The 26478-nt window shown below is 37.9% G+C and overlaps 1 protein-coding gene across 10 annotated transcripts in view; it reads left to right on the top strand.

Annotated features, from left to right (window-relative positions):
* adgrb2 (adhesion G protein-coupled receptor B2) overlaps positions 1-26478 on the top strand; it is a 442839-nt gene that overhangs the window by 232155 nt on the left and 184206 nt on the right. For 8 of the 10 annotated variants that reach the window (XM_047158788.2, XM_047158787.2, XM_047158786.2 and 5 more), the window contains 3 exons: positions 16418-16582; positions 18658-18822; positions 23962-24063. In XM_047158788.2, the coding sequence (XP_047014744.1) occupies positions 16418-16582; positions 18658-18822; positions 23962-24063 (432 nt within the window). The remainder of the gene's footprint in view (positions 1-16417; positions 16583-18657; positions 18823-23961; positions 24064-26478) is intronic. The other 2 variants (XM_047158793.2, XM_047158795.2) reach the window with 1 other exon arrangement.

Here is a 26478-nt window from a genome sequence, read left to right on the forward strand (position 1 = left end):
ATCTTTATAAATAATAATAATAATAATAATAATAATAATAATAATAATAATAATAATAAAATAAAAAAAAATAAAAAAACTTCACTCTGGCTCTTACACCTCTACTCTGTGCACTTTTCTAGAACTCAGTTATGAATCTTGCATGGTAGAACTACTTGTATTGTTCTCTGATATATCGCTTTGCTTGTATTTCCTCATTTGTAAGTCGCTTTGGATTAAAGTGGCTGCTAAATGAATAAATGTAAATATAGTCCTCTTTAGTTTATCGGACGCGGCATCCATGGTTTCCAAAGAGAATTTCAAATTTCAATTTGTCTGACCACAGAACAGTTTTTCACTTTGCCTCAGTCCATTTTATGTGGCTTAAAAGACCGCTTCATATAGCTTCTCCTTTGAAATATTTGAGCTTTAACCACCATTTGTGGATGGCACGGTGAACTGTGTTCACAGACAGTGAGTTCTGGAGGTGTTTGAGCCCATGCAGTGATTTCCATTACAGAATCATGCCTGTTTTTAATGCAGTTCCGCCTGAGGGCCTGAAGATCACGGGCATGCAAAATTGATTTTCACGCTTGTCCCTTGCGCACAGAGATTTCTCCAGATTCTCAGAATCTTTTGATGATTTTATGTACTGTAGATGATAAATTTTACATTTACGGACATTATTCTGAAATTGTTCCACAAATTGTAGATGCAGATTTTCACAGATTGGTGAACCTCTGCCCATCTTTACTTTTGAAAGACTCTGCCTCTCTAAGATACTCTTTTTATACCCAATCTTCTTACTGACCTGTTTCCAATTAACCTCCAGCTGTTTCTTTTTAGTAACACTTTCCAGCTTTCTGTTGCAACTTTTTTGAGACGTGTTGCAGGTATCACATTCAAAACTACCTTAATTTTAATCGTAAAGTTACTCAGTTTAAACATTTTATGTTTTCTTTGTTCTATTGTGAATAACATGAGTTTATGAGATTTGCAAATCATTGCATTCTGTTTTTATTTACATTTTACACAGCATGGCAAGTTTTTTTTTTTGGAATTGGGGTTGCAAAACAATAATATACAATGGTATTTCAATAAATTCTGTATATCAATAGATGCAGAATTACATTGTCTCTCTCTCACACACACACACACAAACACATGCAAAAAAATCACAAGTTAGTTTTACTGTACCACGTTCTCTCTGTCTCTCACTCTCAAATTTGCTTTTACCATTAGCATTTCATTCCCTTCATTCTGCCAGTCAGAGCTTGAAAATGCCCCATTCAAAGTGGGCAACTCTAAAGTGAGCGACTCCAGCCTTATTTAAGCACATCCGCAGCACCCTGTTTGTGTGTGCTGACTCTCCTTTATGGCACTGCTGTCACCCTTCATGAGCAGGCTTTGCAGATCTCAGATTAGTTATTTCCTCACTGCGATGAGCAATAAATCATTTGACTGTTACATTTCAATTTAGCTTCAGTTTGAACAGTCCTGAAAACTCCCATTAGGCTGCCAAGAAAAGGTGTAGGGGTGATGTCCAATCACTGTGATTGTCTTTGATTCGAGGTGGCGTGAGCAAGCAGGGCCGGCCAATCAGCTCAACCGTCGTTTTGACTGACGATGATTACGGCCTGTCTGCAAGCAAATCCTTTGCATCTGTCCTACAGAGTATTTTCGCTCCAGACCATCTCACCTTACTCATATTCAAATGTCAGGTTGCGAGACCATCGGTGACATGCAATTCACTTGCAACAATTAACTCCAGGCAGGGTCAGGTCATGTCAGTAGACACTTCAGCTACCCACTGAAGCATGGTGGGCCATGAGAATCACTTTAGACATGGCAAATTATGTTGGTAACATGGTTATTTCAGCCTTACAGGGCCATGAATCTGAACACTTTTATTACAATTCTTTCTAGTGCTAGGCTTTCTAATTTGGTTCTCAATATCTATGCAATCATCCAGTAATAGATTTAATTGGCAAGTATGCATCATTGCTAGAATTGCAGTGGAAGAATTTTAGTGGGTAAAATATATTGTCTCTACATACTGTCTCTATACTTGATGATGCTTACCAACTTTCCCACTTATATTTTTCTTTGGATAAAAAAAAGTCTGCCAAATGAATACACCAGTTAATTACAATAAAGTCACTTATTAAAATGTGAAGGACAGAACATCCTTGGATCCTTGCCCCTGAAATCAATATTGAGGTTTTCTTTTTGCACCTGTCCCTATGTATTTGTTATAGACACGATTATGCCAGTACCAAATAGACTAGAAATAAGTTTTTGAGATTATAATTGTTTAGTTCTGGGAAAATTATTGAATTTAGTCTTCTTGTACTAATCTTGTGTTCATCCTATTTAATGCTGTCTAGAACATATGGCAATTCCAATATGAGTCTTGATCTGCAGTAGAAGATTGTTAGCAGCAAACATGTTAGTTTCTGTTTGGTTGTGCATCTTTGGTTGTGTGTTCCAACCATCATTTGCTGGATAATAAATGGTTGGAGTTTATTAATAAAAAAGCGTGTTATTTTTGCAAATTTGCAGTCATGTGACTTTTTATGGAGAAGTGTTTTACCACCTTGAGGCTTTTCAATGCTAGAATGTCTTGCTCAGATCTCAGTCTGATTGAGAACATGATTCTGTCTTTATACTATACACTGTCTGAACTTCTTAAGTAAGACTAAGCCTTTTAATCAAGCAGCATAATATTTAAAATTAATTATAAGACTATATTTGTAGACATCAGATGCCCCCCTTCATTACCCTATGGTTCTCCATCAACACATGCACCACTGACGGTTGCCTTTGGCTAAAAAATGCACGGCATTATTCCAAATACACAGAATCTCACTCTCTAGGATATCATCCATGTTAAAATTGTTAAGATTTTGTGGTGGAGGTGATGACAAAAGGCTCCTGTTATACTCTTTGTTGTTCTCCATATTTGGCTATTTCACTAAGCAACTGTCAGATTTGTTTAGATTTGGCAGGGATGTGGCATATACATGTGAACCATATATGTCTAAACACACCTTCAGGTAAAATATCATCTGATGCAACTTGATCTTAGTGCTGTCTTATATGCACTAATACCTCTAGACAGATGTGAAAACTGGAGAGAAAAAAAAATGCTCTACACCCCCTCCTGATTAACCTTTACATGCCCCCACTGAACTGAACAAAATTTCTCCCAATAGCTGTCCAGATGACCCTTACATTTTGTCCTTGTGTATGTTGTTACTATGTAATATAATTTTATTTTTCCGAAGCATGGAGAGAACATGCAAACTCTGCACAGAGGTGGGAATTGAACCCCCAACCTCGGAAGTACGAGGCAAAATTTATTATTTAAAAAAAAAAAACCCTTTAATGACTGTTTCCACAACTTGGTTTTCTCACAGCACTGAAATAATTTAATTAAAGGTTCTGAACCATGTACAGTACATTTAAATATGGGTTTAGGCAAAATATCAGCTGTTACCACTTGATCGTTTACACTAATATATCTAGGCAGATGAGAAAATTGGGCTGGACTGTCTGGAATGGTCATCAATTGGTTTAGGATGTATCTAGAAGAAAATGGATATTCTGTTATAGTTGGCAGCTATGAAATGGAATGAACCATGAATGAATGTGTGGTGTTCCTCACGGCTTGATCCCTGCCCCCATCCTGATGAACCTGTACATGTTCCCAACTGGCTGAACAGAATTTCTCATAATAGCTATGCAGACAACATTCAAACCTACATAGCAGTTTCACCCAACAACTACAGCAACTACAATTGGACACAACAAGCACAAACCAGAGGTGATTATATTCAGCTACAAGGACGAACAACTAATGCCTACCTCCAATCTAAGGCTTTTGATGATACAAAACACACAAAGAATCTACGAGTTTTAGCTGATTCAGATCTCAGGATAAATAGTCATATTAAAATGAAAACAAAGTAAACCTACTACAATGAGATGGGTTATGCACAAGGATCTGAATAAGGGTTAAAATTTTGCATGAAACCTATCTATTAATTTTTCTCTGGCAGGCTTGATTACTGTAGTGGCCTCTTTATTGGTCTTCCTAGAAACTCCATTAGACTTCAGACAGCTGCAGCTCATTCAGAACACTGCTGCAAACCCTTACACTAGCTCCCAGTCAGCAACAGGACTGACTAGTGTTACATCTGGTTTATAAATCATTAAATAACCTTTGATAGAAATTCATCTCTGATTTGTTGGAAATATGCAATCCTAGAATGTATCTCAGTGTTGTGGGTTAATAGTGTCCAGAATTAGGACCAAACATGGTGAGGAAGCTTTTAGCAAAGCCCCCTTAGGTACTGTCACAGACATTGTCCAAATATAAACATCTTAACATATCTGTTGAACAGTGCCATTCCTTCCTCTTTTAACACTTTAGTGTACAGTTTCCATGTTGTTTTCTTTATAAATGGTTTAAAACAGGATGCTGTTTAGGAAAATAATTAACAATGGGGTGGTGTGATACAAAAAAAACAGGAGTTGATTATTTTCCATGAACCGAAAATCCTGAAGTGTTATATTCCTCTTGTACCACAGCAATTTGTCATTTGTTTTTACCAATTACTGAATCACACTTTGTGTTCATGTCAAATGTCATGCCATATTGTCTAGTGTTCACATCGCCTTCTACTGTATACATTATATACATGTAAACTAAACTTCTCCATTATTCAGTTGTTCATCTTTAAGCATGTTATTTTTCAGTGGCTAGTATGAAATATTCAGGAACTGTGTCACATTATTAACGTAATGAAGGTTAGGACAGATGCAAGAACAGATAAGAACTTTTAATAAAGAGAGGCAGGCAGACGAATCCAAATTATGAAAAACAGGCAATGGGTCAGGCGATCAGCAAACAGGCATAAACAAGGCAAGGCAAGAATCGAGAACGAAAAACCAGAAACAGGATCAAAGAACATGAATCAAAAATGAGGAACAGGGTACAAACGCTTGGTACGGTGATAACACTCAATACTTCACAAAGAGTGAAAGCCACGAAAGTCCTTTTTAAACTGTGATAGTGTGTGAAATTGGATGCAGGTGTGCATGATTAGAATGAATGAGTGTTCTGGGAATTGCAGTCCACGGCGGCCATGTTTGTAGGCCGCAGTGCAGGATGGGAAAGGTTTGCTGTGACATGACAAACTGCAATGAAATTAAAAGGAAAAGTGGCTATGTAAATGAGGAGTGGTTAACCTGGTGGACTACTGCTCGACAGGTCATAGGATCAAATCCCAGCATTGCCAAGGTGCCCCTGCTGGACCCTTAACCTTTAACTGCTCAGGTGTATGAATGAGATACATGTAAGCTGCTCTGGATAAGGGTGATAATTACACCTTGGCATGCCTGGAGTTTAAGGGGTTAAATCATATTGCATTATTTTAAGGAAAGGTTAAAATATCTTACCTTTAAAAATCATTTTATGCTTGCAAGATTTAGAATTCACTTCGGTGTACACTTCAGGGAGTGATCTTCTGTGGTCGTAACTAGTCCAAGGATAATCAGATGTTTCATATGCTGTATAGGCAGGCTTTAGAAGAAAGAGAGGGATGATTTTAATCCAGGGGGGTCTGAGTGGCTCTGGAAGAGAATGAAAGAATGCATTAAACCAGTGGTCACTAACCATGTTCCTGGAGATCTACCTTCCTGCAGGTTTTATCTCCAACCAAAATCTAACACACCTGTTTTAGTTAACTAAGAACTTTTTAAGGCAATGATCTCCAGGAACAGTGTTGGTGACCAATGCATTAAACTGATGAACTGTAGTCAGCTACTCAGCAAGTTAACAAACATGCTTTAATATTGATAGGCAGTGAAGATGAATTAATCATTAATTGAGGTTTTAATAGGAAAGGCACATTTTCCATACAAATTATTGTTCTTAGCAGAATGATAGAGAAAAAAGTGAAGTAGTTTGTAAGGAAGTTTGATGCTGAGAAGCAGAATAGAAAACAACACAAACTTATCCTGCTCATCGCAGAAAATATGGATGTCCATAGATATTGAGGTTCAAAGGCCAGCTGCCTTTGAGATGATAAACACCCACACAGCCTTGTGGGGCATGGAGAAGTATAGTGGGCTTCAATAACTTATAGATGCATTCTCTCTCATCTCTCTCTCTCTCTCTCTCTCTCTCTCTCTCTCTCTCTCTCTCTCTTTCTCTTTCTCTGTCCTCCCTCCCATGTTAAAGTTCTATGATGTTTTCTTGGCACAAATGCTATTCCCGAAGCGAACTTTACAGGAAAATGGAAGGTTATTTACAGGTAAATTTAATTACGTTGAATGAAAAAAAGTTATTGATCATAAACAACAAGTAGCCAATAACCTGATTATGGGAATAGCCTCCTAAAAATGTGGCATTGGTAGCTCAGTGGTTAATTTCACGATTGGAAGGTCATGAGTTCAAATCCCAGCACCGCCAGGCTGCCACTGATGGACACTTGAGCAAGGCCCTTAACCATCAACTGCTCAGAAGTATAAATGAGTTAAATGTAAGTTGCTCTGGATAAGGGCGTCTGCCAAATGTCATAAATGTAACTGTAAAAATATGTATATATATATTTGTAAAACTTTGTAAAACAATCGTTAAAAACAGTGGTTATCCCTAAGACATTTTGTGTCATATTTGTCTGCTGGTACAATTATTTCATATTTCTATCACTGTGTATATATAGTGAACTGTCAATGCACAGGCAGTATCATATTTATTTATATTTTTGCAGTGAAATGGCTATAGTTGACCTTGAAAGAAAGAAGGAGTAAGAGAAAGAGAGAGACTGAAACATCAAGACAGAAACAAATTACTTTATTTTTATAAAAAAGATACTAAATGGTCATGCAGAGAAGTCAAGACTTTTATAGCTACCTCACATCACATTAGATGGTCATATAGTAGTATGCTATTGTAATTGCTCGGTATGAATGTGCTATATTTAACTATGCTGAAAATAATCTCCTTCTCTCTCTCTCTCTCTCTCTCTCTCTCTCTCTCTCTCTCTCTCTCTCTCTCTCTCTCCCCCTCTCTTCTACCTATTTCAGCAACGTTTTGTTTTGTGATGAACGTTCCCGATTTTATTATTTCCAGAGTAAATAACATGAAGGAAAGAACAGAGTTAGTAACAAAGGTATTAATCATAAACAAAGAGCAAGAGAAAACAAAAAGGAACAATTATTTTAAAAGTGTAGCTGCCTTACTGTGACAGCTGGCCACAAATCTGACTGCTGGCTGCTTCCCAAAATGAATGGCAGTCTATCGCTGTCATCCCTCTCTGCCTGTTTCTCTCTATCTCTAGCTTTATTGGTATGACTGCCACAGATACAACATTTATCAGTCAGAAGAAAGATGGTTGTTAAAGCATAGTAGTAGTTATAGTAATAATAATAATAATAATATTTTTTTATCTTCATGGTCCCTGTTCTTGATTCTGTGTCAATCATAGATCCTTAAAATTTGTCCTCAGAATTTTAAGATTTATTCATGGCAGTTCTCTCTCTCTCTCTCTCTCTCTCTCTCTCTCTCTCTCTCTCTCTCTCTCTCTCTCTCTCTCTCTCTCTCTCTCTAACTCTCTCTAACTCTCTCTAACTCTCTCTCGCACTCTCATGTTTTTCACTTCAGCTGCCGTCTCTCCTGGCAACTAAAATGCTCTCGTGTCCTTTTTTATTGCTGACCGTTTCTTTGAGTGATGACTTCACCGTTCAGAGCAGCACACACACACACACACACACACACACACACACACACACAAACAGAGCACGTTCCTCAACACCAATTGAGTTTATGAGCATCAGATGATTGGTGTTATTTATCACACTTTTCTGCTGCTGCATATGGGATAATCTCCTTTTTGGTTCCTCTTTCTGTAGGTCAACCTGTCATAACTCGAATGACTGATCTTTAGCGTGATTAATCCAGAGCACATTGAGCCTCAAATACTCCAGGTGTACTAAATAAGCCTTAATATTGTTTTAAAAATGGAAAAAAAAAATCCCCCAAAAAAACACAACAAAAAGCTGAGCTGAGTTTCATTGAGTAGAGATGGCAAGGCCATTATTTTCCATCTTGTGCCTCCTCTTCCATGTGCCTTCAATTGGTAAAGCAAATATGTTTTTAACATACGCCATTAATCATACTGAAATCGGCTTAAACACATATTTTGCCACATTTCCCCAGTCAGCTCATGCATCATAAGGAGACGGTAACAATAGAAGAAACTAATTTGCAGGAGGTATGAAACATGTCAGGTTTGAGTCAGAGGGCTTCTCTGCTAGAATACAGGTCATGTAAACATCATTACACTAGTTTTGGTTGTCAATTTAATCTTTAAGCTCAAGGGTTTACATGCTAAAAAAACAATTATCTGTCATGATCTGATCTTAAAGAAGTCAGGGTAATCTGATTTACTCAGAAATAGGTTCACTACCACAATGCTGTGTTTAATGTTCATGAAGTTGATTGAGAATATAGAAGTGTGATCTGCTATTCATATGTAATGTATAAATCATCATTGTGCTTTATGTTTTATACTACAGCAATGGAAGATCCTCCTTTATGCACCTTATGCCAAAGTCCAATATTTCTGAGGCATATTTTACTGGGCTGTGATGGTTTCAATCCCTTTAGGACTCTTTTTTTTTTTGTTTGTTTGTTTGTTTGGTTGATTCATATGAAAAGATTTCATATGAGGCCAGATTTAGAATTTTTTTAATTGAAGATAAACTTGAAGAAAAACTTTTGTAAATTCTTCATATTTTGTTGCCAGGGTAGCTGGTGCAGCGTTAAATTACAAACAGACCAACCATACTGGAACAATGTCAAATTATTAAATCTGATTGGTCAGAAGGTGTTGATTAATTCTCTGTAACAGCAACTCTGACAATAGTGCAGATCACAGATTTATATTAATGCACATATTATATGTTATTGATATCAACTAATTCACGGAGACAATCACAGAGGCTAATAATAAATAATTTAAAAAACATGCTCTTATAACAAAGAAAATCCTATCTTTGTTGATATGGTGGTTTTCTGTGAGGAGAGTTTTATGTAAGTATCGCAGTCAGTATCAAATGAGGACCAGTGAGCATTCATAGTATCAAAGTGAAACGAGGACTCTCATTAATTTCTATATTGATGTTATCCAAAATCTCTTTTTGGTGTAATTGCCTGCAGATATTAATCTGCTTTACAGATTTTTTTTTTTTTTAAAGTACTTTAATGTTGTTAAAGATACTCTTATCTCTCATTTTCCTTCTGATAACAGCCACCATACCGCAGAGTATTAAAGCTGGGGTATTAAAGTGTATATAGTAATGGTTTATGTGTTTATAACTATATATTTCAACTGTACATGTATGCAATGGATGGAAATGGCCAATATATACTGTGGGGACTCTAGTTGGGGAGTTTTTTCTTGCTTTTTTTTGGGTGGGGGTGTTGTAAACATGTAAATATAATAAACATGTAAACATATAAATAATAATTAAGTACCTCTATAATAAGTACCTCTATATTATATAATAATAAGTAGCTCTATAATATATAATAACGTTACACTTATTTCATGTCTCCTCCAAACAATATGCTTTCTTGAGTATCACACACAGGCACATGAAATTCAGTCAGTCACCAATATTCATGAATTATGTGTGGCATAAAACAAACACCGTTTATTCATCCTTATCTTCCATATCACAACCCTCTGCCGTCTCACTCCTAGTTTTGTTTTTGTTTTTTGTTTTTCTGCCAGGTGGTCCAAAGTAATTTATTATAGTTTTTTTTTTTTTTCATCTTGCCCAACAGACTGTCTCGCTCCCCTTCAAACTCCTCTTTTTCTTGCCTTTTTTTTGAGTATCAACAAAAATAAGAGTGACAGCCTTTGTCAGTGCAATAAAAAAATTAAAATGGTACAGTAAAAGCCAATAGTATCTTTAGAATCTGCATAAATGACAGCTTCTACTATAGCATCTGTTAAAGTAAACGTTTCTGTTGAGATTTTCGGCTCTGTTAAGACTCTTAATTTCCTGGATCAGTCCTGTGAGAATGCGCGCTGATAGAGAAGCGTTCCCATTGGCTGCAGATTGTAGGTATTATGGCAGATCATGAAAGTCAGCATTGCGCAACCACATGCAGAATATCCCCATTACATTTATGTGTGGAACTAGCTTTCATAGTCTTTTGAGTGGATAACAGATCCACTTAAAATTTACTCCCCAGACTATCAGACAACATTCTACCTGTCACGATTTCCCCTTGCACTAGTGCAGGAGCACGCAGCACGCTTCCAGGTTTGTCAGTGACACTGACTTTGTTTACTTTCTACGCATACATTTGGTATGGTTTATGTCCTGTCTCCGCCCCTGTATTGTCATTTGTTGTTTCCCTGTATGTGTCATCATTAGTCTCAGCTCTTTTGTTTCACCCTTGATTACGTTTGTCATTTAAACCCCTCGTGTCTCTTTATACTTCGCAAAGTATTGCGTGAGTTTTCCGTATACCAAGCGTTTGTTTCTCGGTTCATGCGTTATAGTTTTGATCTTGTTCTCACCCTCATTCTCGTTTCCTGTTTTGCCTCATTTATGCCCGTTTGCCAATCACCTGAACTATCGCCTGTTTTTTTGACCATGCTATTGTCTCATGTTTTGGTTTTGTCTTCCTGCTTCTCTTTAATAAAACTCTTATCTGCATTTGCATCTGTCTTAACCTCCATTACATTCAATTACTTGACACAAACTTTTTTTTTTATTTAACAACAAATATGTGTGATTGTTACGAAACCGGAGGTGCGGCAGAAGCAGGTGCAGATCAACGTCTTTATTCGTAAACAGTAGACAAAACACAGGAAACGCGGTCTACACTGGACGAGATCAATGAGGTTAAACATAGAACTAAAATCGAGGCATAGAACGAGAGCAGGACACGAAAATAAGACCGCTTAGAATGCATAATGTATTCACCATTACATTCAGTGGTTCAAATAATACTGCGTGAAGTACAACGTAACACGAGGGCTTTAAATAGCAAACACAATCAAACTAAAACACAGACAGCTGGGGCAAATCACGACACACCCTCGAACATCAAGCAATGCTTAAACAGAAGGAGAACCAAAACCAAAACAAAGGCATGTGTCCATATGCAGCAGTTCCGTCTCGTGCACGCACAATCTCTACAGCCGCGGCATAGTACCATCTGCCAGCTGGAGTGTAACAGTGATACTGTACAATGAAGCATTTTTGAGGAAAAGATTTTTTTTTCATGGAAGGAGTTTCCGGTGTCAGTGCACTTTCAAAATTTCCACCATGGGAGAGTCTTCAGGAAAAAGAATTGTGCTCTTTCTGGTTTGTCTGTAACATAAGCTATGAGCATATAACGTAAATGATAACAGGAACTAACTTGTCTCAAGAACATGTCAAAAGTAAATGTACAACATATGATTCAATAATAAATGTAACAAATGTTATTGGTTTTGGTAAATAATAATGAATAAATTTCAGGGTGTTCATGGAAACAGTCTGGTTATCTGCAAAAGTGCATTTAACCCTTTCATTGCATAGTAGTCACTACAGTGGATGGCTATTCAAGAGCCATTTTCTGGCTATTGCAAGCATTTCAATAGAATAAATGCATAACAGCCACTAGAGTGGGCACTAATTCTTTATTTGAATACATGCACTCCACTGGAGTGGACACTTCAATAACTTTTTGAAAAATGTATGTAAAAGTAAAATGAAGGTAAAATTATTATTTTTCTTATGTCTAAAGAAGAGTAAAAACACACACACAGAGAAAAAAAATCCTTGATCAGGATTTCATTATTCATGCATGAAGGGGTTAAAGATTCCAATTCCACTGAAACATGTCCTGCCTACATCTACATTTATAACATTAACATTACTGCCAAGTTTGAAAGAGTTATACGTTTACAATAGTCAGTGTGTTCTTACTATGATTTTCAACATCATCCACATCATTCATCATTACATAAGTCACTCACGGCATTTAAAGGCGAGCCTCGTCGTCAATTCACTCGAATACTCTCTGTTCAAGCTAACATAATTGGGGAAATAAATACTGATTGATTCACTCATTTCTGTTTTATTTTTTATTATAATTTTGCAATGCATTGAGCACAATTTGAGTGTCGGTGTCTGATTACAATTTGAATTGATTAGGATTGAGTTTGTTTCTCTGTGACAAATAAATATCCAACAAATTGAACGAGTATTTAGTTCAAAACATTCATTTAAGACATCTTTAATCAGACTGATTGTTTTAACTACTGCTTTTGAGAAACCGGCTCCCTACCCAACATGATCTATGCAGGCATGGTTGAAAAAGTAAAGATGTCAAAGTGCATTATTGACAGAAAACTTTTTGGTCAATATAATTTTTTTTTTTCCAGATACACAGATGTGTTTTTCCAGACTGCCACTCACATGATATCATCAGACTTTTCTGTTTGCAGCAATGTACTTTATAAAATATAAATTGTAGTTTGGGATTCAAGGTGACTCAAACCAATGGAGCAGGTCATACATGTGACTGGCTTTGTTACTGCAGTTCAGAACTGGGTTCATATATGATAGTGAATCCTTACAGCACTGTCCAATTCCCTGGATACAGACACAGCCTGCTTCTCCGCTTGTGTCTGCGTCAATGTCGGCTTGCTTGTTGTTCTGTCATTCTGTCTTATTAACTAGACCCTGTCATGTTTCGTTCTGCTATTCTCTACCTTTTTCTTAAGTTATAAAGGGTCTAAATGTCTGAGCTCAGAATTTAAAATGTTTTATTTGATCAGTTATTGATAATAAGCTGATGTAGTTTTGACAAATTATGTTTATCAGTACTCATAATAGAGTTCCGGAAAAAAGAAGCTAGTATAACACACAGTAAAAAATGAAGGAAAGAAACAATAAAGGAAAGAAATGCCATATTTTTTTGTGTTACAAACATGTGTTATGAAATGTATATAATTAATACATTCTTGACAAATAGGTTTAAGAAGAAAGTTAAGCGTATATTGTATTTATGTAACACTGTGTATTTGAAGAATAAACACACCACGAAGCAGAGTTACTGTACTGTGCAGTGAATAATGCCAGGATGCAAATGTGTAAACTCAGCATGTTGTTTATCAAGGACTTTCCGAAGCTCATCGCATGGTTCAGTATGAATGCACGCATTGCCAGAGTGGGCAAATCCATAATTATAGACCACAGAAGAATCGAGAGGCAAAAACAGGAGACACAGAAACAAGGAAAAGTCTCAGAATTCAAATGAATGCACAATAAGACTTGAGAGACAAACCCACAGGAGGGTATAAATAGGCAAACTAATCAAGATCTAAATGGAGAACAGACAAACACAATCAGGAAAGAAACCAATTACAGATCTGGGGGTATTCCAGAAAGCAGGTTATGCGACTTACCTGGGTAACTTTACTCAGAGTTAACGGATAACCTCAACTTTCGTTTCCATAAAAGGAGGTAACTTTCAGGGTATGTAAGTTGCCATAGCAGCTTACTCGCAGAACATAACCTGCTCCGGAGCAGATTATGTTCCAGGGTTAGTTTGTTTTAGAGAGCTGATGGAGGGTAGCATCCAGTGGAAGAAGATCCAGTGGATGAGGAAGCACGGATTATACGAAATCTTTTTCATACCCAGATGAATATTTGTGGGAGTCTTACCGTTTTTTCTAGAGTTGTTACGGAAACATACTGAAACCTCACATCGCCAACGTGACACATTGTGGATCTGCGCTTAACACTGACCACATTTTATGCATTGCCCTTCATTTTTTTTTGCCACAGAGTTTTCTGTATATAACGTGGCCGTTGCAGGGCATGAGGAAAAGGCAACTGTGTGTAGAGCCATTCATACAGTACAGCCTTACACTCAAATGGTTCCTACACAATTTTGTGCAGTTCCCTGGCCATAAACCATGATGAACCATTGATGAAGATGGCAAGAGGAACCCCCAGTGAACCAAAGAGACTGCAGGATGTTACAAGATGTGATCTGCCCACATCATTTCTAATTAAATAAGTAACGCACAAAGTGAACAGTTGAGGTTCATTGTTTATTTTCTGTAATTGAAAAAGACATTTGAATTCATTACTTTACCATTCGACAATAATTGACATAATAATAATAATCACTAGGCAAATACTTGGTCCACCTTTAACTAGTGCTTCAGCAATTCAATTTCAAGCCTGGCCTTTTTTTATATTCTTTTTATATCTGTTTTTTTTTCTTCCATTTGAAGTTGTAGAAGGTCCATCTCCAGGTTATATTTTCTAATTTGCCTTTGAAGATGGACCTTATACAGTGGGGGAAATAAGTATTGTACGTATCAACATTTTTTTCAGTAAATATATTTCCAATGAGGCAATTCACATGAACCCCTTCACCAGGCATCAGTATTAACTCAAGAAATCCGGAAATATAAAGAATTCACAACATTAAATTCCATAAATGAAGTTATGTGTAATAAAGTAGAATGATACAGTAAAAAAAGTATTGAATTTAAGTAAATAAAGAAAGTAAAGAAGTAAGTAAAGAAAATAAATACAGCCAGGGTCTAAAAAATATATTTTAAAATAACTCTTTATGTTCAATGTTTCACTTGTGTATTATGCATGAAACTTAAAAAAAAAAAAAAAAAAAAAAGGCCTAAGTACTAATATGCTACACATTACATTTTACCAAGCCACTTATATCATGGGACATAATCGACTCTGCTGAACTGTACCCTGGAACTGTTCCCCTGATTGAGGGACAGTGCCAGCTCCTCAGTCAGAGTGCTGGTGGCCCCCACCCATTATTCGGGCCTCTTCCTTCTTCCTGTGGCTATATAGAACCTAGAGAAATGTTATTATAGAAGGTTGGGCCAATTAGATAGGTTACAATTTAGGAAGTTTATGAAATATTATCTTTTTTGTGTTTCATTTTTACTTGGCTCCAAGTTCTTCTGAGTCCAGAAGGTTTACACCTGATAAAATATAAAGCCTATTATATTATTAATACTATGTACAGTGTTAAGAAATTGATGGAGGGCTAAAAGTAAAGGCACATCTATTAAATGTTATGGCACATGTCTAATAGGATCAATGTTTAATTTAGCATCATAATGAAAGGAAACTTTTCGGATATTTATGAACTTATAAATTCACGCATTTACTCGATCCATTACTTCTTTCCAAGCCAACTCTCTGTATACTTTTTTTTTGTATAAATGGCTTATATTCCTTATAAGCATGCATTAAACCCTCTGACTCTGTTCACTGAAATATGCAGCTTGTTGGTTTTTTTTGCCCTGGGTTTCCATGGTGACTCCTGAAATCAGCGATCCATTGATAATGGCTTTATGTACTTGCCTTGTACACGCATTAACTCTGAGATACCAATTGGAGGTTGATTGACCTAACTCCTAACTGGTGTTCTGGAACTGACATACATTAACCGAGTAAGCAAGGTTTGGGTTAATCAGCTGAGAGTTCAGGGTTTATGTAAAGGTAAGTTAACCCTGCTTTCTGGAATACCCCCAGGCGGTTAGGGGATCTATTGAAGGTTATTGTTACTAACCCAACATTGATTATTTTTGAATAGCACTACACCCTGAAATGTTTTATTTCTTTGATGCCACGGCAATTAGCCAATACATACATTTTTTATTAAAGAATAACACATTACAGATTTTATCCATTTAGCATAATATAACTAATATATATATATATATATATATATATATATATATATATATATATATATATATATATATATATATATATATATAACATGGTTTAATATAATGTTAGTCACTTTCTGTTATCGTTTATGTTATGGCAGCTATGTAACCAGCTGATTAGTTTTTCCCTCTAAAGTTAATAAGACAATGGAGACTCCTTCCAAAAGATATTAAATAAACATCTTCTCACAGAAAATGTCTTATATCAATGCTTATTCATTTTTAAATCCATTTATGTGGCGTGTCTGCCATACAAGTGCCTATGAAAGTTTTTAACATGGAAATAAGGTATTAAAAAATTAGTACATTAATATTGTAAAAAGCATTATACAAATAAATTCTAATCCTTGCAGCTGGGATTATTGTCAGAGTTAAAGAAAATTTATCAAAACCTTCTGACCAATTTGATTCAAGCAATATCGTATATAATATTGTTTAATATCTAACTAAATAAAATTAGTTCCTAATAGCAGACTCAGACTTTTTGACCCAAATAGATTTTTTTATTTTTTTTGGTATTTGTGCCATTTGTGCCGTTCTGCTCTTATTTCTTACATTTTCCTCACTTCTGTCCTTGTCTCTGTCTTTCTCTGTCTCTCTCTCTTGCTCTCTCTCTGTCTTTCACTCTCAAGTGGAGGGGCAGTGGTTGGATTGGGCTCCTTGGTCTCCTTGTTCAGTATCATGTGGAACTGGCAGTCAGCAGAGGCAGCGGCGCTGCAGTGTGTCTGTACATGGCTGGGCCGAGTGTAAAGGTCCGCACTCAGAAACGAGGGAGTGCACTAACCGGCCTTGCGATGGTACGTCACAAACATATCGTTTTGCATAACAGGTGTATTTTCACATGCATAGCAAAGGCCTGAAACGTCTGTGTGCTTTACCAAGAACTCTTTTTTTCATAATTGTATATTTTACTGGCTTATTATTTAAATATATATATATATATATATATATATATATATATATATATATATATATATATATATATATATATATATATATATATATTTAAAACTTCACAAACCTAAACAAAAATATGTGAAGCAAAATCATTCATTTCTTATAATACCTTATGTATTCCCTCAAAAAAAATGCTACTTGTTGGAACTTGTTCTTACCTGGCACATTTTTTTATTTCATGTAGACCCACTTCATATGGTGATCAATGGTTTAAGGGGAATCAAAATAAATGTGTTTCAATGACTTCAACCAGAAGTGAATTGTAAATATTAGGTCAATTTGATTAGTATTGTACAATGACATTAATTTTCATAAAGATGGATGAATGGATGATTATTATATCTGTACCTATTTACAGTCTCAGATGCTGCCAAAAAAACTACAACACCCATTAATGCTCTCAATGTCTGGACTTCTAAATACAGCACCTATAAACAAATTAGCACACACACCTCAAATAAGTTGGACTTACTCATATTTTGCAATGCCTCAGTCCAGCCATTTCGACTGTGACATTTTCTTGTTTTGTCTCTCGATTGCCTGTTTATTCTAATCTTGTTTACTCTTGATTGCCAGCATGTTTCTGGTTTTGATTGTTGGTAATCCCATTGCCTTCTTTGCCTTGATTTTAATAAAACCTCATCTGCCTGTTGTGAGAAAATACTTTGCCAGAAGCCTCGATATTGCATGTTTTACTGATTTCCATCAGGCACTTACAGATCAGGCACATGATTTTATTTATTTATTTATTATTTTTTTCCCAGTGAACAATGTGACCCAGTTTGGTTTTGTGACAAATCTGAACCGAGGGTTGTCTGTATCCTGGCTATTTCCCATTTTCATTGTGAAAGTAGTAGAGTTATTGTGGAAACTAGGCAGAAGTAGTACAATATTTCTAAAAAATTACATGCACATATAGTACATATACATATACTGTATCAGTCCATAAAGGATTTAGCAGTTTTTCGTGATTGTTGTGGCCAAAAATGCTTAATTTTTGCTGCAGCTTTTTTTCAAATTTTGGGATGCAGTTTGCTGAGATTTTTATGCTTATTGTAGTAAATTTTTTGAATTTGGCAAAATTGCAAGTCTTCACAAAATTCAGTCTTTCACAATGTTTGTTGGTAAATGAGACCTTTTAGCTGTACTCATGATTGACACACATGAATCAACGAGGACTTCGGCTGCATGCACATTGTGATGATGTCACATGATGGGACCAATCTGATGAAAATCTGCAGTAATGTAGAAAAACTGCAAGCTCCTCAGAATATTGTGGAGTTGCTTGATTTTGCATGAATTGCATTCTGCCAAGCAAACCATACCAGCACCATGCTGAATTGTAGTGTGTGAGCTGAGCTAGGATGTCTGAGTTTAGCTTAAAATAGTGCAGACTCACAGGCCAACATTGTTTGATATCCATGAAAGCATTTTTGTGATTTTTTTTTAACAAAAGATCAAAAGGTTAAACAATAAAGACAATTTTTCTCAGCCTTCTTTGTTCATATTTACCAAGGGTGCCAATATTAGTGGAGGGCACTGTACATATACATATAGCAATGAGCAAACATTATTGTGCTAAATACATTAAAATAACTCTGAGCCCAGATTACTTGCAGTTCTTGGGAGCATTGGATTAAATCAGCCAGAAAAGTACCAACTGAAAAGCAAAGGAAGCTTCACTACACTACTGAAAATTTTGTCTTGTGAATCTGCACAATTTTAAGTTATACTCAGACATCCCAGCTTAGCTCACACATTACAATTCAGCATGCTTTGGTATGGTTTGCTTGGCAGAGGAAATAATGACCAAATATGGGTTCATGTGTAATCTGAAGCACCTTGTCTTATCTGTCTGGTGGAAAAGTGCTGTACTTCTGTACTTATTAATTCTTTTACCCCCTTCTTCTTTCAGGGGGTGGAAACTGGGGAGCGTGGAACCAGTGGAGTCAGTGCTCAAAGACGTGCGATTCAGGTTGGCAGCGCCGATTTCGGATGTGTGAAGGCACAGGAATCCAGAATTACCCCTGCGATGGCTCAGGGGAGGAAGTGCGCTCATGCAACGACAAGAAGTGCCCAGGTGTGTGCGTGTGTGTGTTCCTCTTTTCCCATGCAAATCAAACAAGTGCCTCTCACTCATTTTGCATTTCTCTAATCAGGTTTCATTTCAATTTTCTTATTTCCTCCTCTCACTCCTTTCTCTATGGGCATCTGTCTTTTTCTTTTGCTTCCATCTAACCAGGCATCTGTTTTTCCCCTCCCTCCCTTCCTTGAGTGCTCTCTATTTGTCTGGATGTCTTGCTTTTCCTTCCTGCTTGTCTATCTGTGCACCTGTAGGTCTCTCTCTCTTTTTCCATTTGACAGTCTGCCTTCTGTTTCCTCCTCTGCCTTTTTCCCCCGCTCTCCTTCGGCAAAGGCACGTCCTCCCGTGTGATTTGTCAGAGTAGCACAGCAAACAGCAGATTTTAATAAGCGGCTCTTTGACTGTAGCTTTGGGAGGCTATAGATTAAATAAATGTCAGGCATCGCTGCAGTACTTATAGCAGGACTTTGATAGCACTGCGCCAGTGCCTTAAAGACAAAGATCTGTCCAAGAACTTTGTGGGAAGGCATAAATTTTGAACATTCTTGTGAAACTCTGCCTTCATTTTTTCACCGCATTTTTTGTACTCTATTGTAATAGTGTTCAAAGGGGAAGAAAAGCAGTTTGATGTGGTGGCTGACGACAGCTTGAAGTAATTTAATTACTTCCAATAGATTTACAATATCACAGTGTCTTTCAGAGTTATTGGTGTTCTTCATGAAAATGAGCATGAAATGATTTCATGAAAAGAATATCACTTGAAGTGGGTGATATTTTAACTTAGACACAAAAAGGTTCCTAAACATTTTGTATTTAAAGCACTGGTTTGGTTTTAAAATAACCTTACAATTAATATTTAAGGTGTATATAATGTTCCCTTTCAAAGGGAATTTAATGTTGCATGAACTTTACGCTGTGGGAAGCACCCTCACACGGTATCTGAAGTTTGTGTAATTAAGCACATCATGTGATATAAAAATGGCACCTGTGAACCACGCCGTCAGCCTTATTATCTTCAGCAAGACTGCATGTCAGTCATTTGTGTAATGCTCGCAAAGATACTCTTCATTTCCTCCCTATCTTAAAAAAAAAATCTCTTTACTTTTTTGTCCCTTTAAAAAAAAAAGAGAGAAAAGTCTGAGTGAAAGAAAATTCAGGAAGTGTGTCATGCCTTGCTCCCTTTTCATCATGGACGGGATGGTCACACTTTCTGTGTGAAGTGTCTAGTGGAGAGGAGCACGCCAGGGCAGCCATCAAGAGGTATGACTGTGTGCATTGTGAACGCTTTACAATTCGGCAGCTCTGCTCGTGACTCACTCTCTTCTTGGCCAAAGGGAATTGGGTTTCAGAGAATCCTAGATCTGGGCTGGCCGCTGCCAAGGCAGCGTGTTGGCTCAGGTCCTGGGGATCTCGTATGGATCTGGAAGAGGAGCCAGAGACGAGCGCTGCTCTTTCTCTTGCTCTGTCTTCCAGGTCCGGCTCTCCACCAGATTTTGGAGCTCGCGTTGCGACTCCTCCTTCCACTATGGAAAGCCAAAAAAATTTATAAAATAGTTCCTCTCTGACTTCAAGGAGCCATATAGGTGAGCCAAAAATGGAGAGCAGCTCCCTGTTTTTTCTCCCTCACACTGCAGAAAACTCCCCTTTTTTTTCAAGAAGTGCTTGACGAAATATCACGCTTCTGGGGAAAACCATACATAAGCCGCATTTATAACCCCGCAATGTCAGATTATTCTGGGAAATGAACAGCATGGCTATTTAGCTATGCCGAAGGTGGAGGATGTGCTTGCAAGCTACCTCTCTCCATTGACGGCAGGTAATTTACGGGGTTTAGCTTTGCTATCCAAGCAATCTAAGGCCACCTCAGCACTGATGGGCAAGGTCTATGTGGCAGTGGGTCTTGCTTGTGGGTCACTGCATAAATGGCAGTGTTGCAGGCCTACCAAGCAAACCTGCTGAGTGAGCTCAACATAGCATTCAGCCCCATCACCATGTAGCTACCAGCACTAGTGTAAGGGAGGCACAGAAGGCGAGTGTGGTGGCCCGCCTCCACCCGCAGAAAGCCAGGGGAACTGGGCAGCCACAGTCACAGCCTGCTAATAGGTCTGATCTGAGAATGGTCGTAAAGGCCAGGCAGAAAAAGGAGGAGCAGTCCTGATGGGCCGTGGAGGGATGCATCATGGGACATGAGGTTGTTAGGGCAGTTAGCCCCCAGTACTACTGTAGGGCCTCTCCTAGCGAAGGCTATCCCAAGTTTTCAGTGTTCTCTGGTTATAGAGCTGTCACAGGGCAACAAAAATCTGATGCTTTCCCTCCAATACAATGTGTAAAAGTTAATGTTAATTAAAGACCATCTGGCAGCATGGGAAATGCTTCCAAATGTGACTCCATGGATTCTGTCTACTGTAGAAAAGGGCTACCAGGTCCAGTTCAGGGCTCAACCCCCCCGGTTCAGAGGTGCGCTCACCACAGTAGTCAGCACAGAGCAGAGCCCAACATTATCGCAGGAAGTAGGATCCCTTTTAGACAAAGGGACCATATAACATGTACCCCTTTCCCTGAGGAGGGGGGAGGGGGGGGTTACAGCCATTATTTCCTGGTCTGCAAAAAAGATGGGAGTACGTGGCCAATTTTAGATCTGCTTAATCTGAACTGTACTCGTCGGACTTACAGGTTAAAGATGCCGACGCACAAACTTATCGTTCCACGGATTCAGTTTGAAGACTGGGTTGTGTAGACTGGGTTCGATAGATCATAGAAATGGATATTTCCAAATGGAAATATTGCCCTGTCACAGGAAGTTCCTGAGGTTCACATTTGGAGGCAATGCATACCAATATTGGGTTCTTCCCATCAGGCTAGCTTTATCCCTTCGCATCTTCATAAAATGTGTGGATGCCATTCTGGCTCCCTTGTGACTCCAGGGCATCTGTGGACTAAACTACTTGCATGACTGGTTAATTCTAGCATGATCCAGGAAACTGGCAATTCAACATCGAGATGTTGTTTTTGCCCACATGAAGAGCTCGTGGTTCAGGTTGAACCTCAAGAAAACTATGCTTTCTCCAGTGCAGTGGACAACATTTCTAGGGTTTATATTGGATTCTAGTACTGTAAGGGCATTTTTATCCCCGGCATGTGTAGGGTCAATCCTATCAAAAATGAGCAAGATAAAGGTGGATCTGGGCATCCCCTCCAGACTCTATGAGAGACTGTTGAGGCTTATCTGGATTGGCATATAAATCGCCTTGGAATTTCTAGCACTGAAATTCTTCTTCCTTAATTAAGAGGTCACCATGTGTTAGTTGTGACAGACAGCACAGCAATGGTCTCATATATCAACCACCAGGGAGGGTTATTGTCAGAGGGAAAATCTTGTCAGTGAGTGCAATGTACATTCTGGGCAACTGGAATGTGGGGGCAGATATCCTGTCGAGGCAAGGACTGAGGCCCGGGACTTGGAGGCTCCATCCTCAAGTGGTGGAGTCTTTATGGTGGAGGTTTGGCCAAGTGGAAGTGGATGTGTTCGCCACCGAGGAGAAAACACACTACCCATTGTGGTTCGCCCCCACTCCTACTGCACCATTGGGGCTGGGTGCCATGGTGCACATGTGGCCGAGGTCACATCTGTATGCTTTTCCCCTGATCGCTCTGCTCCCAAAAGTTCTAGTGAGAGTTCGCCAAGACTGTCTACATCTGCTGTTAGTAGCACCTTATTGGCCAGCTTGAATATACTGTTGTTCTCAGAGATGATATCGTTGCTAGATGGCACTCCTTGGGAGATTCCCGTCTGCAGGGATCTACTGATTCAGGCTATAGAGCTGATTTATCACCCACTATGGAAACTGTGGGTCTGGCCCCTGAGGGGCACCGACTCATATATTCTGGTCTCCCAACTGAGGTAGACACCATGTTGAACACACCTTGATCCACAAGGAAATTGTATGTGCTCAAGTGGCGACTTTTTTCTCGTGATGTGAGGAACATCAGCTAGACTCAGTGAACTGCGCAATAGCTACAGTCCTGGAGTTCTTACAAGGATGTTTTTCAGCAGGGTTGGCTCCTTCTGCTATCAGGGTATATGTGGCTGCCATTTCAGCCAGCCATGCCCCTATTGATGGAGCCTCTGTAAGGCAACATCCTCTAACTTCGAGGTTTATGTGTGGTGTCAGGGAGCTGAGGCCCATCTGCAGATCGGGCATACCTTCCTGGGACCATTCTGTGGTCCTGGAAGGTCTGTCAGGTGCCCCATTTGAGCCCTTAGAGTCAGCCACTGAGATGCTTCTGACTCTAAATGTAGCTCTTCTGGAGGTCCTGACATCTCTCAAGCGAGTAGGAGATCTACAATATCTCTCTGTTGTCCCTTCCTTTATATTATATTATATTCCTTTATATTTCCAAAGTGCCTACATCTGTTGCAGGCTTTCTGCACACCTCCGTTCCTCACACCAGACCCTCGGGCTTGGACCTTTTGAACAGGACATACCCTCATTATTACAGAGTAGGTATTCTCATTCCCATAGTGTAAAGCTCACGCAACATTGGGTTCCCTTTGAAAGAGAACGTCTGGGGTAACCCTGTTCCCTGAGAAGGGAATGAGATTTTGTGTAGCTTTATTATACTAGGGCATGCCTATGAATTGCATCTTTGCTTCAGATAATAGAGGCTGATGGCGCAGTTCACAGGTGCCGTAAACCTTTAATTTAATTTAATTTTTTTTTTTTTTTATCTATTTATCTACTTTTGCTAGCTTAAACTTGGGTAGTCTGATATAAAAGGTTATATGTTTATGCTGTTTAACACATCTAGATGTAAATACAAATAAATAAAAGCTGGATTCCTAAACTCTTGTCTCATATCCATCTTTTGCTCCCAAACCCAAATGTCTTTGGTGTAATGTTCACTTCCATGTTCACTATTTGTGTTTCTACTTAGAATCACACATTTTCAAGGAATTTTAATAGGATATATCTATAATATTAAATGGATTTAACAATCATAAACAGATAAACAATCAAACAATCATAAATAAATTCACCTGATATATTGCAGAATGTTAATGCTATGTATCTTATATTTATAATGTATATACATTATAAGACCATATAATCTTACTTGAATGTGTGTTTTCTATAGCACCTCATGAGATATGCAAGGATGAGTACCAAGGTTTAATGACATGGAAGAGAGCTTCAGCTGGAGAGACGGTCTACAACAAATGTCCATCAAATGCCACTGGTGAGTCATCATCCCAGACACCCTGAGAACAACTCTCAGACTTCCCCAATGCATTTCCATTTATCCACATTAAGTAAACGATGTTCCCATTATAGGTGTGCTTTGGGATTTGGATTCCATGGGACCCAACAAAAAAGTTGTGGGAGCAGGTGGTGTTTAGTTTAATACACTTGATCATATGAAGCTAGTGAGACAAATTCCTTTCTTAAACAGAACAATGTATATTGTACTTGCATGGGAGCAATCATTCCTTTTCAGTAAGTGCTTTATCTTGGTCAGGTTCCTGCTGGTTTAAATGTCCAAATAATTAAATTGTGAAATGATAATGATTAGATGAATTAGAACGAACTACTTTTGTGATAAAATATTGTAGGCCAATACAAACAATTATGACTGTAGAAGAAGCTGGCTTGATTGGTCATGAGTGTCTGTGAGAGTGAGCGGAATAGGGCAAACTTTCTGCGGCTGCTGGTTGCATTGGTCAACCTTTCTGTTGCAGTTTACAAGATTGGTCAAACTGTCCAATGCAACAGCTGGGTTGTATTGGTTAAACCTTTGCTGGGAGGTGGTAGGATTGGTCTGCGGTGGCAGGCAAGATTGGTCAAGAGCGTCTGTGGGCAACTGGCATGATTGGTCAAGTGTATGGAGTATCAGTAGGAGATAGCAGGATTGGTCAAACTTTCAGTGGGAGTGGAAGGGATTGGTCAAAATTTGGCCATGGGCAGGAATTTATCTAGGAGTGACTTTATCATTGGGTTGGAGGCTCAAATGGCTTATCTTCCTGTGATAGTAGGTGGTTCTTGGCCAGGCTGAGTGACAAAAACTACTCTAGTGTTAGCTAGAAGTCTACATCCCAAACCCCCATTCAACACACAAAAATTACATTTCTTTACTTGCACCACCTCCTCACCAAAGTCATGAGAAACATTATATAGAAGTTAATTAATCAATATTCCATGGAGTGGTGTGCTTTGATCTGATAATATTACCATAAGATTATGATTTTGACTTCCTGTAGTTCCCTGCATCACCAGTGTGTACAGTATTTTGAAAAGTGCTCAAAAGTGCGACGTAAATAATAAACATTTGTATAGAACTAACTCCTAAAAACTGATGTGTTAGTTTAAAATCCTGTGATCAGTAAAACCCACTATAAAACTCCGTCAGTGATGTAATTATTCATTTCCTAAAGCTCACCACAGGCAATCACCTCCTGACTACTGCCAAAATAAGTTGATTTGAGTGCAATTAATTTTGGAGCTTGTTAAGGATTAGAATCTCTCTGTGTGTGTATGTGTGTGTGTGTGTGTGTGTGTGTGTGTGTGTGTGTGTGTGTGTGTGTGTGTGTGTGTGTGTGTGTGTGTGTGTGTTGTGAGCTGCACAGCATATTATGAGAGTGAAATAAAAGCTCATACAAACCATGGCATAAAATACTGTCTAAAACTTGAGTTCAGATTGAGTTTAGACTGTGTGGTCCAAAAGTCTGAGTCCAATAATGAGAGTGATTTTCATTACATTATTTATCGAAATCCAGTAATATTTAAAGCTGAGCCAAACCATTTAAAATGTTTTCATTATCTGAAATGGAAATATATCTGAATATGAAGTTTGCCCACCATTTGCTTATTTATTTATTTATTTATTCATATTTGTAATGACATACATTTATTTTTTTTAAGTTGACACGTGGATTATCTTAACACAATAAAGGAAAAGACCACCCTGAACAATTTGCATATTAACCTTTAGAATTAATATCTTTAATGCCATCCAACATATATTTTGTAATGAAAGTCTGAGATGATTTATTTAGTTTAAATTTCTTTCATCTATCTTTGCTTCCATTAACTGCAGTTGTACATGTGGTAGCAATGATCCTGTGTCATGTCCGCACGATGGGCAACCTCCACTGTCTTTCAGGAATAAATAAATACAGCACCAACCAACAAATTAACAACAGAATCACTAAAACCATCACAAATAGGTGAATACTAACACATTTAGTTTGTATAAAGGTATGTATGTGTTTTCAGATATGTCACCTGATATTGACTCAACTACAGTACTAGTACAGAATTTGACATAATAAATTTCATTACTGGCCCATAACTGAAATAAAAGCATTTTTAAGTAGTAGACTTGGACTTTGAGCAATATATTTATATGGAAACAGGCCCTGGGCCTCCTCTTATTTATATGTAATAAAAACAGAGAGTCCTACTAAATGACAGCTTTGAAGCATGAGCGCTAAACACAGTGGTAAACACAGTCAACTCTGGAGACTAAGCAATCCTCCATAATAAGGTGGAAAACAACAAAAAAGTCTCACAGGCAGGTGAGTGAACATAGTTTTCACCCACGAGACTTTGCTTTATGTCTTCTTGCTGATCAGTGTGTGAATGGAACACTGAGTTT

The sequence above is a fragment of the Ictalurus punctatus genome, chromosome 12 (genome assembly GCF_001660625.3).
Source record: "Ictalurus punctatus breed USDA103 chromosome 12, Coco_2.0, whole genome shotgun sequence".
Taxonomy (NCBI): Eukaryota; Metazoa; Chordata; class Actinopteri; order Siluriformes; family Ictaluridae; genus Ictalurus; species Ictalurus punctatus.